The following is a 15,950-nucleotide window of genomic DNA, read 5'->3' as shown; positions in this document are numbered from 1 at the left end:
ATCACCTCAGCCAGAAGTGATAGGTCTTTCTTTGAATTATACCACCTCTTCAACAACTTTTGTCACAATCAACATATTAATCTTTGATTTGTTATTTTTGTATCTTAGTTTCCCTACCAAATGGTAAGCAATTTGAGACCAGAGTCCCCATCTTTTTACTCTTTGTTAAATTAAGATAAAATTTCTAAAGTGCTAGTGCATTTCCTGACACATAAGTATCACTTTGTCTTTGAATCCCTCAAAATATGGAACAGGACTATTGTACTAAATTTAAAACATGATTGTCAAACGGATAAATACAAAATCAGGTTTATCCTCAACTTTCCAGATATAAAGTACCAGAAACCCTGCTTTTAGTGGCAATTATGTTAAAGATATTAAGGTTGTTTGAAATAAGTTTTATTTCACAGATATTAAACAATTCTGAACATTTACAACTTATACAAAGACTGGTAGCTTTTATATTTTAAAAAGTGCTACACTAAGAGGACAGGAAAGAAACGGAGACCACAATAACATTCCAAATTATAGGTTCAGGGAATGGGAATATGAAGAAAGTATTTTAAGCTTCTACAAAATCCCAAAACCAGTTTTGGTGGAAGGAAAATGAATACTGGATCTAAAAACAGTGTGAAATCACACTTTGGTCCATAAACACATTTAATTTTGTTTTTTCATTCAGACGTACACATAAAAATCATATAAGGGATCACAAAAATGAACCATTCAAAGGTATAATACAAGAGAGGTAGGGAACAAAAATGAAAGGATTTATTTTGGTAGCTCTTCAATGATGATACGAGACACTGAATTCCACCCCGTAGAGGCATCGCCTTTCGGGTAATCTGAGCAAGTTCCAACCCAGATAGCAATGTCCACTAGTCCGGCACCAACTCCTTCACAGAGTCCTTCCACTGCAAAACAAGGTGAGAATTACAAATCTCCATAGAACAAAAAGCAAAAACCTTTAGCTCAACTGTATTACTTCAGCAAGCTAGGTTAAACCTACTTAATGTACAGGGAATTAAAAATGCTAATACTTAATAAAGGTCTCATAAAGATAAGTTCTCTTTTTCTTAGCACATAAATATTTCTTAAAGATGTATACATATCCATTCTATGGAATAAGCTTCATGGGGAATTTTCTTAGAGGTTTTAATCATAAAGGGAGACTTTGTTTAGTTACAGAGATGACCTAAAACAAAAAAGCAATTTATCTGACTAAACAAAGGAAGCCTACACTTTTGTTTTTTGTTTTTTTCTTTTCGCTGTACGAGGGCCTCTCACTGTTGTGGCCTCTCCCATTGCGGAGCACAGGCTCTGGATGCGCAGGCCCAGCGGCCATGGCTCACGGGCCCAGCCGCCCCGTGGCATGTGGGATCTTTCCGGACCGGGGCATGAACCCGTGTCCCCTGCATCGGCAGGCGGACTCTCAACCACTGCGCCACCAGAGAAGCCCAGGAAGCCTATTTTTATATATAATGCAAATAAATAGTCAGCCAGTGGTTTGCTGAACATCTTAGAAGTAAACATATCCTTTTATAAAATGCTGTTAATAAAGGCTTGATACTTAGACTGCACTTTGAGTAGTACATAATCGAAGAATGGCTTTGTAATGACGGGGCACGAACCCGCGTCTCCTGCATCGGCAGGCGGACTCTCAAGCACTGCGCCACCAGGGAAGCCCGCCTACACTTTTAAAAGCCAAGATTTTGACGTGATCTGTAAGTCTTTTTTAAAGAAAGCCCTTTCCAACACTTACCTGTATACACTTGATGGTATTCAACTAGAAAAAAAAAAAAAAAGGACTTTTATAACATTAAAAGTAATTCTAACGTAATCATTGTATCAGTCCTTCAATCCGGAATTTCCTCACCATGAAAAAAACAAAAAACTAAGTAAATCCTGTTTTTCCTCTGTGTTTTTATGCTTTATAAACACGTGCCTTTTCACAGGTCCTCTCGATTTTCACATACTAATATATATAAGTTGCATTCCTTATCAAGGCTCTTCTCCAACATTAAAAAATTCCCCCAGGGGCTTCCCTGGTGGCGCAGTGGTTGAGAATCTGCCTGCCAATGCAGGGGACACGGGTTCGAGCCCTGGTCTGGAAAGATCCCACATGCCGCGGAGCAGCTAGGCCCGTGAGCCACAACTACTGAGCCTGCGCGTCTGAAGCCTGTGCTCCGCAACGAGAGGCTGCGATAGTGAGAGGCCCGCGCACCGCAATGAAGAGTGGCCCCTGCTTGCCTCAACTAGAGAAAGCCCTCGCACAGAAATGAAGACCCAACACAGCCAAAAATAAATATAAATAAAGTAATTTTTTAAAAAAGACCTAAAGAAGAAATACATGGTAAATATCTTAAATTAAAAAAATCCCCTAGTGTTGATTTTAATAGGCAAAAGGTACAACCCCTTTGACGTCTGTGTCAGGGGGAAAAGGTTGGCAGATTGGCACATTCTTTAAGAAAACCAGTTCTTACATATAAGTAGGGTAGGGATGACTGCATGTGACTGGTTAGTTTTCCTATCTGGTTAAGGTGAGTGCATTTGAACCGAGCCAGGGGTTGCAGGCCTAAAGCAATCTGCTTCCACCAGCTGTGACATCAGTGAATTGAAGGCAAGTCCCTCTGAATCCAGGGACCTGTGACTGGTTCAGGCCCCTTTCAAAGTTGGGAGAACTAAGCAGTGCGTGCCCACAATCCCATTTAATCTAGAATTCTCAGTATCATGCCAGGTGAGAAAGCCTAGAAATCCTCATGTTCTCCCAAGGTCTTGACATCCATGGCCTAAAAATTTGTTCACTTCATCCCATAGGAGGTCAGACAAGTTTGCATTTAGTGTCAGCCTCACACGGGGAGAGTCAAGTGGTCACTTCATGGTCTTTAACAAATGAAATAATGTTTTTTGAATGAATGAACATTTTCGCTGTGATAAGGTAGTATTGCAGTTTATTAAACACCTGAACTATGTTGGATTAGGGGTTCTCAACCTGTTTTCCTCCTAGATCCAGGTAAGAAGGTGACATCCTAATGAATGTCAAACTCCCATGGGCATATCCAAGGCTTAACATCATCCTCTGATGTGCAAACTGTAAGTGCATCCCTTTCCTTTCCCTCAAGAAACAGTACCAGTGTGCAAGGGAATTTATTATAGAGATAACCTTTAACTCATCTCAAGACAAAAACTGTTATGAATAACAAATTACTTCTGACATTCTACCCAACTGATCACACCAAATACGTTTCCACAACATGGTTGGAAAATGCTATGTTAAATAATTTACAAAGTATATGTATGTATAGGTTCCTAGTTCCTAGGCCTGAGAGCTTACATTATAGCAAGATATTAACACACACATTTAAAGATACTACGATAGAAAGTAAGCTGCTTATATCAACTACTATTTAAACACATATCATTTCCTAGTCAAATTTTGTATTTTATACCCAGATTTAAAAATTTTTAGTGACTGCTTCTCAGATGGAAAGCACCTCTTCCTTTACAGCACAGAACTTAGTGAAGACGCTTTTTCACCTGATCAAACCTTGTCTGGGGAGACAAGAGAGCAGGGCTCTGGTTTCTGCTCTCCAGGACACTGAGCCTACTGTTCAGGGTAAGATACTTTATTTCCCTGGACCTCCTCTATGTGCAGAGAGAAGGGGTTAAAGTATCTTCTTTACATCTTGAGGATATTGTGGGGATCTGAGGAAGAAAATGGAAGGGATGCCCTTGATTTCTTAAGGATAAATGTGTTCTATTAATTTGGGGGATCAGTATCTGACTTGATCCCTAAGAATGCTGAAATATTTCTTCTGGTTAGCAGTGAGGGGATCTCTTCTCTTCCCTCTGACATTTTTAAGATTCGTGAGAAATCCTTTCAAGAAATCAGGGAAATGAAGCTATCGCTATCGACACCTTGTGATTCTCTCGGCATGTGTTGTTACGGTGTGCCACACTCCCAGCTCCTGCCACACAGCAACTCAAGAAAGCAAAATAGCTGGCAGCCAAATACTCACAGTGGTGTGTCTGGGTGATGACATTAATAGGTAGTTTTTTCCCCTTCTACTTTTGGTAGCTTCTAAACTCTTTCAACGAACCTTAAAATACAGCAAAACAACCCCCCCAAAACTCAACAAAAACAAAACAAAACAAACAACCCAATAGTTTTGGGGTTTTTTGGCCACCCACAGCATGAGGGATCTTCCCTGACCAGGGATGGAACCCGTGCCCCCTGCAGTGCGAGCGTAGAGTTTTAACCACTGGACCACCAGGGAAGTCCAAGGTGGTTTTTTTTTTTAACAGCTTAAGTGACCACTGGTTTAATTGACTGTCAGTTTCTTTTATAGGAGGTAGAAGCAAACAGAATGCAGGAACAATATAGAAATGTTCTCTTTTACAAATGCAGCAGACTGTACCTATCTTTTTAAAGAACAAGGCAGAGAAATCAGCCTTCTTATCAATCTAAGCTAGTGGTTCTCAAGCTTGGCTGAACATTGAGATAACCAGGAGAGACTTTGTTTGTGTGTTTGTTTGTTTTTGCAGTACGCAGGCCTCTCACTGTTGTGGCCTCTCCTGTTGCGGAGCACAGGCTCCGGACATGCAGGCTCAGCGGCCATGGCTCACAGGCCCAGCCGCTCCGCAGCATGTGGGATCTTCCCAGACCGAGGCACAAATCCGTGTCCCCTGCATCGGCAGGCGGACTCTCAACCGCTGCGCCACCAGGGAAGCCCCAGGAGAGACTTTGGAAGTTCCATTGCCTGGGGTGCAACCAGACCCATTAAGTCAGCCTTCATGGGGGAGTGTTACCCAGGCACGGTGATTTTTTAAAGTTCCCCAGTTGAACACAAGGTATAGCTAAGGTCGAAAACCACTGCTCTATGGCATTATTGGCTATTTCGCCATTTCATCTAACTCAGTGATCTTTTCATCTAACCTTGTGATTTTTTAAAAAATACAGCTGCTGGGGTCTTACCCCAAGATTCTGATTCAGTTGATCAGAGATGAGACCCAGGCATCCACATAGTTTTTAAAAGATCTCTAAGAAATTCTGAAGTGCAACGAGGATTGAGAATTATGCACAGAAAGCTTGCTATGACCTACCATGATAGTGGACTCAAAACTAATCTTTGGTCTCTAAAGATCTGAGGCACATTCTGTAATGTCCCCATTCTACGTACCAGAAGAAGTGCGATGAATATTAATTGTCGAATTCAGTTCAGGGCTTCCTTGGTCCAAATAAATTATGGCTTCAATAGGAAGAGGTCCTGAACATTCAGCTCCATTGAACGTGAAATACCAACGCTGACAGCACGCGCTTCTGCACTTTAACCGAAGCGAGCCACTGAACAAAACTCTTAGGGCGCTGTTCGAACGCATCTTTGTGAATGTACACTCCTGTCACAAACACAGAAATAGGACTTAATTAGCATTTTCATTTTAATTAAAAAGATGCTTTTAAATTGTATTGTGCATTTCATTTAATGATCCTTTTCCCCAAACTGCATTTAAAAAGCTTAGCTTTTACAGAGGGAAAGCAGTTCTCTGCAAGATGGAAAAGAGACTCTGATATTAGAAACTCTAAGAAAATAGAATTATGGCTTTCTTAGAATTATTCACTCCATTGAGGGTATCTTTCAGTTTTTACCAAAAACAGCCAGTCTTCAGTATTTTAGACCAAAACAGTCTATGTATTTATTTTTCTTTTTATTCCAAAATTATTTCCTATGTTCTGGATACAACAGTAAACAACACAGAATCCCTGCCTAGCCCTGCCCATATATATTACTTTGACCTGTTACTTTTTTTTTTTTTTTAATATTTATTTATTTATTTGACTGCACTGGGTCTTAGTTGAGGCATGAGAAATCTTCATTGCCTTGTGTGGGATCTTTTAGTTGCGGCATGCAGGATCTAGTTCCTGACCAGAGATCAAACCCGGGCCCCCTGCATTGGGAGCACGGAGTCTTAACCACTGGACCACCAGGGAAGTCCCTGACCTGTTTCTTTTTAAGCAACAGAAAACAGTATCAGGAGTAAAGCGTAGGCGGGGTTTTTAGTCTTTACCTACATGACACAATGATAAGACCCAGGTCTTTGCAAAATTTGTTTGTCTATTGGCTCATGGTCCTACTATCTTTTACCCGTAGAAGGCTCCCAAATCCATTCTGACCACTGCTAAAAGGAACTTGAAAACATATTGTATTAATAATCCAGAGTCCATAGGGCAAGTTTTTAGAGAGAACTCAGCCAGCAACTTTTGATGAACTATAAATAAGCAACCAGTCCATCAACGTCAGGTGTTTAAAGAAGTAGGCAACATTTTAACAAAATGCTTTCTAAGAAATCACATGTGAAAATATAACTGGTCACAGTCACCAAACTATGGAAGCTATATGGAAATTCGACCACACAGAAATCAAATCAAGACAGTCTCAAACATTTTTATAGATAATAGAGCAGACATTAAAGAGCTGAAAGAGGGGCAGGGATAATACACAGATTGCTACTTAGAACCTGAGAGTTTTATGAAAATAAAATCTCTTCTATTTGCCTGGTGGTAATAGTGGTTAATATCAAGGAATAATATACTGTGGATTCAGAACCATGTACAGAGTTTGTCAATAAAAGAAGAAAGAGGCTTGAAATGGCACCAACTTCAACTCTGTGCCATCCCAGTGGAATTGCCAGTTACTTTGGAAGCAAACACTAATCAAAGTGACGGAGTCATTAATCCAAATGCATTGCCAGACAGGCTATTTTGAGTAATTTTTCTCCCTAAATATTACAGAATAATTTTAAATGGTCATTATAGTGTATCTCTGGTCCATTCTACTTCTCTTAAGCTTAGCAATTTTAAGCTGGGTCTGCTACCCAGAATAAGGACAAATACCAATGGACTCCCCACCTCTAGATAATTCCAATCATGTGTTAATTTCTTGGATATTTCTTTCCACCTTTATATCTGGAGCCACAGCAGAATTTCTTAGACTAATTTAAAATCACTTTAGGACAAGATTGGAACATTGCTTACTTGTCCAACACAGACACCTATGCTCTCCCTTTTTGTTTCCATTAAAAAACAAAAAGTAAGTTATTTTAAGTATTGTTAGGGTTAAAATAATATGATGATATATTTATCTCAGAAATAGCTTTATAAAATTAATTCTGAAATGTTATCAATGTTTTCACTAATTCTAAGTTAGAAGTCACACGGTACCTATTCCTTAATATTTTTTGTCTTTTAGTAAAAATAAAAGCACACTTAAAATTACCACTCAACTATGAAAACCTTTAAGTTTTACTTCAACTTTAAAATAATTCAGACTTCACTTACCGCAATTTTTCCAAGGTCTATGCCATAATTCAGTGAACTCCACGAACACTGCTTATAGTTAGGTGTCCAGGGCTCCTCAAAGACTTCCCTCAGGCATTCCCCCTTTTCTCCTTTGAATCCATCTCGACCTGGGACCCCAGGGGTGCCAGGGATGCCATTGGTCCCAGGGCTCCCATCTCGCCCAGGCACCCCTGCGGGCCCTTGTAAGCACATGCCATTATACTGCATCAGAAAAAAGAACGGGGGGGGGGGGGAAACTCCCTTCACTTAAGATTCAAAGACTCAGTCTGATCAGAACCGCATTTATTTTGAGGGCTTGGAGTCAAGAATCCCTTCATACCACTTGCCCATGTTCCAGATGAGTCATTTTTTATATATAAAGAACCAATTTTTAAAGTCATTTCTAAAATATTGGGATTTCTTTCCTATTCTTTTTTTTTTTGCAGACTTTACACACACAAAGAAGAGAAAATGATTTCATTTGCCTGCTTTTTTCTACTGCTCATTAAAAGCATACATAATTTTTAAATGGCTGTATTATAAGGTAGACATAATTTGATATACTGCTCTTTTCTTCTAACCTTACATATTGTAAAGAGACTTGGATTTCAGAATTATACTTTTACAATTTTATGCAAACATTGCACTATTTGGGGATCGTTATTTCTATTTTTTTTCTATCGTTAACATTATTGTAAAGAAAATCTTTATCCACATAGCTTTTTTCTTCTTTTCAATTATTTCCCTAAGATAAATTCTCAGAGATATAATTATAAAATGAAATCTTAACTCAATAGTTATCTTACACTGGCAATATCTCTAAGTTGGATAAGCACACCTGCTTCTCCTATTTTCATGTGGAGGAAGTGTTGGAACACTTCTGGCCTCCAACCCCACACAGCCCTCCCCACCAAGAAGGAATAAATAATCTCATTGCAAGTGACCATTAGTCTTTAATAGGGTGGCAGTAATCTAACAAACTCTTAAGTGTTAGGATTATCTCTGTTTTCCTTGGGGGGGGGGTGCAGTAGTATCACATAGAAGTTGAGTGATAGATTCTAGAGTCATATACTCTGGATTTTAATCCTGGCTCCACCACTTATTAGCTATGTGAGATAGAGCAAGTTATTCAACATTTCAGTGCCTGTTTCCTTAAGTGAAATACGGGGAAAAATAATAAAGATTCTTACCTTGTAGGAGATTTAAGTGAGATAATACATAAAATGTACTAGAGCAGTACCTGGCACATAGTATAGTCAGCCATGATTATTCTCATTATTTCCTCAAGACCATGTGAGATAGTGGCCCAGAGCAAGTGTGTCCACTCCCTTGAGTGGACTAGGACTGGGGAAGAGAGCATTAGCAAACCTGCTGGCTAACGCACATAGCCATAAGCCACACACAGCAATATAGTTGCATCGGTGGTAAAGCTGGATCTCCATCTGCCTAATTCTTGGGCCTATCCCTGAATTGGTCCATTATTAGACCCTTCAAACCGCACACCCAATTCATTTAAATTTTTACTTTAACAATCCCTATTTGTATAAATGATCTAATACTATCATTCTCTATAAATATACTGTCCAGTGAGAACAAAAAAATCAAGATTCCTTATATATTAAAATAACTTCAAAGCTTTTTTTTTGACATCTTTATTGGAGTATAATTGCTTTACAATGTTGTGTTAGTTTCTGCTGTATAACAAAGTGAATCAGCTATATGTATACATATATCCCCATATCCCCTCGCTCTTGCATCTCCCTCCCACCCTCCCTATCCCACCCCTCTAGGTGGTCACAAAGCACGGAGCTGATCTCCCTATGCTATTCAGTTGCTTCTACTAGCTATCTGTTTTACATTTGGTAGTGTATATATGTCAATGCCACTCTCTCACTTCATCCCAACTTACCCTTCCCCCTCCCCGTGTCCTCAAGTCCATTCTCTATGTCTGCATCTTTATTCTTGTCCTGCTCCTAGGTTCATCAGAACCTTTTTTTTTTTTTTTAGATTCCATATATACGTTAGCATACCGTATTTGTTTTTCTCTTTCTGACTTACTTCACTCTGTATGACAGACTCTAGGTCCATCCACATCACTACAAATAACTCAATTTCATTTCTTTTTATGGCTGAGTAATATTCCATTGTATATATGTGCCACATCTTCTTTATCCATTCATCTGTTGCTGGACACTTAGGTTACTTCCATGTCCTGGCTATTGTAAATAGAGCTGCAATGAACATTGTGCTACATGACTCTTTTTGAATTATGGTTTTCTCAGGATATATGCCCAGTAGTGGGACTGCTGGGTCGTATGGTAGTTCTATTTTTAGTTTTTTAAGGAACCTCCATACTGTTCTCCATAATGGCTGTATCAATTTACATTCCCACCAACAGTGCAAGAGGGTTCCCTTTTCTCCACACCCGCTCCAGCATTTACTGTTTGTAGATTTTTTGATGATGGCCATTCTGACCCGTGTGAGGTGATACCTCATTGTAATTTTGATTTGCATTTCTCTAACAAAGCTTATTTTTTAATTTCACCATCTAGGATTGGATATGGTCATATTATTAAATTCAGTAATGACACTGCCTAGGAAAGATCCTTATGTATCTAATGTTTGCCAATCAATCTTCTCACACCACCAATTTGATCTTTATTTTGCTAAATGATTTTTATGACTTTGACCAGTGCTATTTTCCTGACTTTAAGAAAAAAAAAAAAAAAAAAGACACTTCTATTTATTTGCTGCCAGAGAAATAATAAGAAACATATTTAACAAAATTGCAAAAGTACTCAAAGACATGCTAAAGTATAAAACATTCTAGTTGGCTTTATTTTATGCTTAATTTTCATTTTGGTAGATATAATTTAATTTTATTTGGTAGATTTAAATTTAAATTTAGTAGATATACTTTAATTTTCATTTAGTAGATAGGCTACTTTCACTAACAGATATATGCAATGTTTACACAAAGATTTCAAGTGGGAAGGGAAAAACAATAAAACTTCTAGTATTTTTTGATTTTTTTTTCACTGTTATTCCCCTCAGAGCAAAGTTTTATTTTTCTATATATGTCCCCCAGAGGATACCTGGCAATGTCTGGAGACATTTTTGGTTGTCACAGCTTGGGAGGGAGAGATTGCTATTGGCACCTAGTGGGTAGATGGCAGGGATGCTGCTAAGCATGCTACATGCACAGCACAGTCCCCGTAACAAAGAATCATCTAGCCCCAAAAGTCAATTGTGCCATGGTTGAGAATTTTTATTCACCTTTTTATCTAAAAACTGCATTTCAGAGACCACATAATTTTACTGAATTCGGTTCCACGGGTATTACATCTGCCTTCTTTCACTTCTTTCACTAACCCAGCACATGATTAGTATCAGGTAGGGGTTCCATAAATGTCTGTGGAAGGAACCCCTGTTTCTTTCACTGGCCACCAGGGGGCAGAGCTTGTTGCACGCTTGAAAGGAAGGCTTTGAAAGATCCTGTACAAAGAAGCTGCTTTATAGAATCTGTTGAAACCTTAATGACTGTGTGGATTCTTTTCCCCCAGCAAAACCAAATCCAATTACAGGATGCACCTGAGCCAGGCTGCAAAATAAAGTTTTCCAAGTCGGGCTAGAGTTGTGGGAAACCGCAGGTACTGTAAATCCTTGGAGGGAAAGAAAAAAAGTTGCTAGCTTTATAGGGAAAGGGGGTATTTTGTGTATCATAACGACAGATTCATAAAATGCAGACTGCACATGAACCACATTCATTTGGTACAGTTTTAAACAATTTAGGCACTAAAAATAGAACTGTAGCCCTGAACACACAGTCTGCTTTGTGGAGCAAAATTACATAGCACCACACCAAAAAGTGCAGTGTGGAACGGCAGGAATTTTTTTACAGAGCTTTTGAATCTGGCATAGAACTAGCTGCCAGGGAGCTTGGCTTATTAGCTCAGTTTACAATGGCAGTTTAACAAATTCGAAACAGTTTTTTATCAAAAAAATGTCCCCTCTTATGTCCTGCAATGCCTGTAACCCATATTTGTCTGCTTAAAGATTGAAGTTTATTATATACCAAGGAATATAGTGGTTTTGAAAGGATCACTCTTGCTCCAGGGTAGAGAACCACTCTGCCCTTCACTGGGTTTGTTGACTTTTAGAAGGAAAGAGCTTTAAGTAAACAGACCTTCCCACAGATTACCCCTTCAGAAAGCACTTGGACTATTTATTTGCTCTCCTGGTAACTGTCTTCTCCCCTTAGTTCAGCTGTGATGCTCCTACCTGGTGGTCACAGGCTGAAGACCCAGGGTGTCTGCAAGGGCTGCCCATCTTTCTAAACAGAACAATGAAATGGGTCCTTGGAGGGTTACTGCTGGGCCCCTTCATTTCCCCTTCTGATCGTAAACCCTCTGAACAATTCCTGGCCCAGCTGTGGTCGTCCAACAAAGTAAACTGCAGCCCATACACCCTAGGAAGATGACCCAACATGACTCACTGTCATCAAGTTACAAAGAGTTGGACGGATGTTGGGTGAGGATTGTTATTCTCTCCCACTGGCAAACGTGGCCACCAGCCCCAACAAAGGACACGTTGCAAGTCCCTGGCCCAGGCCCACCCGGGAGATCAGTTAGCCCAGGGTGTCCCAGGCAGCTCCCTGGTCCACGTTCTAACCTCCCCAAGCTCTCCATTCTACTCACATTGCAGCCCTAAGCCTCTCCATCCCTGCGGGGGCTGGGGGTCGGGAATCGATGGGGGCTCTGAGGTCAGAAATTATTGGGCGACTCCCTGTACTCTGGGGCGTCCCACACGACCCGCGGCGCATCTCTGGTTCACGATGGCCCTCTCATACCGGTCTCCCTCGCCAGTTCCAGGACTCCACTACCCGCAAAGCCCAGGTCCTTCCTTCCCTGGAGACTCAGACAAAGCGGGACCCCCCAGGCGCACGCTAGACATACACCCCCTCCCCCGTCCCCGCTCGGGGCTCTGTCCCCTCCACCGGACTCACCAGGTCCACCACCTCCCTCTGCCGGAGCACAGCCTTTTGCTTCCCCTTGGGGGTCTCGGAGGCGCTAGACGGCGCCCACAGCTGCAGCAGCAGGAGCAGCAGGAGGACGAGGAGCCGCTGCGGGGAGCCGGTGGCGGGGCCCTGGAGGCGCATGGCGCGCGGCGGCCCCGCGACGCGCGGAGCAGGCGAGGAGGAGGAGGAGGCGACGACGACCCGGGAGCCGGGACGTGATCCCAGTCCGGCACCGCCGCGCTCCGAGGCCACCGCCGGCTGCATCAATGCGCCTTTCAGCCTCACGCTTCCCTCCCGCCCCCCGGACACAGGAGATTCCCTCCCGTCATAGGTCGGAGCCCTCACCCCGAGCCCGACGCGGGGCGGGCCGACAGGCGGGCCCGCCCCCTCCTGCGGCCGGTCTGCCCGCGCGGACCCTCGGGGGCTGTGCAGGCAGCTGGGATCAGCCCCCTGCAGAGGCGGGGGAGGGGTTTGGGGTTGGGAGGGGTGGTGCGGATGCGGGTGGCTGTGTTTAGTGAACCACAGGTGGAGGCTTCGAGAACCGAGTGGAGACGGCACCGTTGAAGTGAGCATTGAAGAGGCCCGTGACTTCACCTGGGTCCAGGAACACCTGGGTCAAATCCTGGCACCGTGGGCGAGCTCTTTTGAGAGATGACGTTTTGGGGGGACGTAGGAAGGGCTGGGAAGGAGTCATAGATAGCATCAGGTTCTCCCAGGGGCCCATGACCCACATAATTAAGAACCCCTGCTTCACAGAATGCTAACACAAAGCTCCAGGAACCACATAGTCTTTAACGCATACTCTCTGTCCTCTTGGCAGTACTGTGGAAGTTGATACCTCCTCTGCTTGCCACATTTACAGACGGGGAAACTGAGGCTCGGGAGGTTAGGCAACATTCAGTGGTAGAAGCCCACTTCTGAGCAGTCACTCTTGACCTCTGATTGATAATTAACTTTTTCTAACCCCCTCTGTCCTCCTTTGTCCCTTCTGGAAGAAAGCATCCTCAGAGACCCAGGCCACCCACCAGCTAGGGTCAGGCTAGAGCAGGAGTTCCTTTATACACCACTAGCTGGAGTCAGGCAGGACAGGAGTCTTGCCACACCACAACCTCTTGGCAACCACAGAGGTTGCCAACAGCATGGTGATGATGCTGAGGTCAAATTCAGCGCAGCAGGGTTCTCTTTACAGACCCAGCCAGGTTCTGGGAAGTTATGGTGGGCCCAACAGATGGATATGAAAAAGAAGGAACAGTCTGGCAGGGGAGAAGTTCAGGGCAGTTCTAGCAATGTTCACTCCTGGGCCAGTGCCTAAATTCAGGTAAATTCCATTCCTGTTTGTCAGAAGAAACAAACATCCAAATGGGTTCTGCAGTCAGGACTGGCTGCATAATATGTGGAGCCCAGTGCACATAAAAATTCAGGGTCCTTTGTTTAAAAATTATTAAGAATTTCAAGACAGTGTTAACAGAGCAATACAACAAGCATGGGACCTGTCTTAGTGCAGCCACACGGGCTGCTAACCCATGAAACCAGCCCTGTGTAAAGATGAACAGGGTCCCAGCTGGTGCCCTTATGTAGCCAAACCAGTGTAGTGGCAGCAGTCCACAGGCTGGAGAGGAGAAGAGAGCACCACCAGAGTCTGTCTTCTATCCACAATTCTTGCCGCTGTTAGTGCTGCCACTACTACCACCCAATGACTTCAGATGGTCCCTTTCTGTGTGAATTTGGGTGGAGATTAGCAATTAGCTAATCCTGTGTTAACATCCATGCATTTTTAATCTACACATTCACATAGTTAATTAAATTACACTGCAAGATAAGTAAGCCAGATATTGTTATCTATATTTCAAAGATAATATATAATAATGTATAAGTGCTTTACAGCATACAGAGGGCTTTCATATACCCTGTCTCTCAGATCCTAAAATTATCATAAAAATACTCCCACTATGGGTTTGATTAACTTCACTCTCTCTGTGCTTACTTCTATACGTCTGTGGGTTTGCAAAGTCATTTTTCCTACTACCTCTGGAATTTGAGTTTTCTTGGTTTAAAACTTAGACCCATTCTACCATTATAGATTTTTAGTTTACATTGGGGATTATGGATTAAAGTCCTAGGTGCTATTTCCAGAGTGATCTTTCCTGAAGATTTCCAAATGTTCTACATATTTGCTGTTCAAATATCTTTTTTTCCCATCGAACTTTTTTTTAATTAAAAAAAAATTCTTTTTAATGTTTGGCTGTCTCGCGTGGCATGCAGGATCTTGGTTCCTCAACTGGGGATCGAGCCTGTGCCCCCTGCAGTGGAAACACAGAGTCTTAACCACTGGACCACCAGGGAAGTCTCACTAGTGAACTATTTATGCATTTCTTATGTCATAAAAACGCCTTTTTTTATAGATTACTTTTTCATACAGTTAGTAACTTTTTTTTTTAATTTTATTTTTGGCTGCATTGGGTTTTTGTTGCTGCATGTGGGCTTTCTCTAGTTGCGGCGAGGGGGGGCTACTCTTTGTTGCGGTGCGCTGGCTTCTCATTGTGGTGGCTTCTCTTGTTGCGGAGCACGGGCTTTAGGCGCTCAGGCTTCAGTAGTTGTGGCTCGCGGGCTCTAGAGCGCAGGCTAAGTAGCTGTGGCACACGGGCTTAGTTGCTCCCCGGCATGTGGGGTCTTCCCGGACCAGGGCTCGAACCCATATCCCCTGCATTGGCAGGCGGATTCTTAATCACTGCTCCACCAGGGAAGTCCCATAAAAACTCCTTCAAGAGTGACATCTTTTAAATATTTATTTTCCCATTTAGATACATAATATAGCTCCCCATTTATCCAAATCCTATTTTATGCATAGGTAAAATTTTTCCTTAGACAGGTCTTATATATTCTTTATCATGGCTACTATGTATTTTGCCGGTGTCGCAAATGGAATCTACACCTCCCCACTGATTGTATCATTGTTATATTGCTGTGTAACAAATTGCCACAATCTCAGTGACTTAACACAAATTTATTACCTCCCAGTTTTGTGAGTCATGAGTCCAGCACAGGTTAGGGTCATACAAAGCTGAAGTCAAGGTGTCAGCCAGGTGAGTCCGCACCTGGAAGCTTGACTGGGAAAAGATGCACGTCCAAGCTTCTTTAGGTTGTTGGCAGAATTCATTTCTTTGTGGTTGTAGGACTGAGGTCCCTGCTTCCTTGCTGTCTGTTATCTGGGGACCATTCTCAGCTACTAGTGGCCACTGTCAGGTCTATGCCATATAGCCCCCTTCCATAGATCCTCTGTCACACTTTGAATCTCTGGCTTCAGGAAGGGTCCAGTTCCTTTTAAGGGCTCACACAATTAAGTTAGGCTCACCCAGGATAATCTCCCTTTTGAGTAAGTCAAAGTAAACTGATTAGGGAACTTAATTTCGCCTGCAAAATCCCTTCTGCCATATAAAGTAACATAATCATGGGAGCAACATCCACCATATTCACAGTTTTGCTCATTCTCAAGCGGAGGTGATTATATAGCATAGGGCAGAAATCTTAGCAGTCATCTCAGAGTTCTGTCTACAAAATGTATCAACTGGCTGTAGCTGGAAGCTTTTGATTTTTAAC

The 15,950-nt window shown here is 42.1% G+C and overlaps 1 protein-coding gene across 1 annotated transcript; it reads right to left on the bottom strand.

The window, feature by feature from the left end:
- Positions 1–771: 771 nt before the first annotated feature.
- CTHRC1 (collagen triple helix repeat containing 1) lies at positions 772–12,494 on the bottom strand. Its single transcript, XM_007465312.1, has 4 exons — positions 12,342–12,494; positions 7,337–7,558; positions 5,181–5,397; positions 772–914 (listed from the first exon to the last, which is right to left on the bottom strand). The coding sequence occupies exons 1-4, from the start codon at positions 12,492–12,494 to the stop codon at positions 772–774; spliced, it is 735 nt and encodes a 244-aa protein (XP_007465374.1).
- Between the last annotated feature and the right edge of the window lie 3,456 nt (positions 12,495–15,950).

Source organism: Lipotes vexillifer, unplaced genomic scaffold, assembly GCF_000442215.2.
Source record: "Lipotes vexillifer unplaced genomic scaffold, Lipotes_vexillifer_v1.1 scaffold1586, whole genome shotgun sequence".
NCBI classification, from domain to species: Eukaryota; Metazoa; Chordata; class Mammalia; order Artiodactyla; family Lipotidae; genus Lipotes; species Lipotes vexillifer.
Note: the sequence above shows the minus strand (reverse complement) of the source record. Positions and strands in the feature narration are given on the sequence as shown.

What these genes read in the sequence shown, in the direction of transcription:
- CTHRC1 (XM_007465312.1), bottom strand. Translation starts at nt 12,494, where the DNA reads ATGCGCCTCCAGGGCCCCGCCACCGGCTCCCCGCAGCGGCTCCTCGTC. An exon ending in AGAGGGAGGTGGTGGACCTG is followed by an intron (nt 7,559 to 12,341) that starts GTGAGTCCGGTG and finishes TTTCTGATGCAG; the next exon opens with TATAATGGCATGTGCTTACA. An exon ending in TAGACCTTGGAAAAATTGCG is followed by an intron (nt 5,398 to 7,336) that starts GTAAGTGAAGTC and finishes TGTTTGTGACAG; the next exon opens with GAGTGTACATTCACAAAGAT.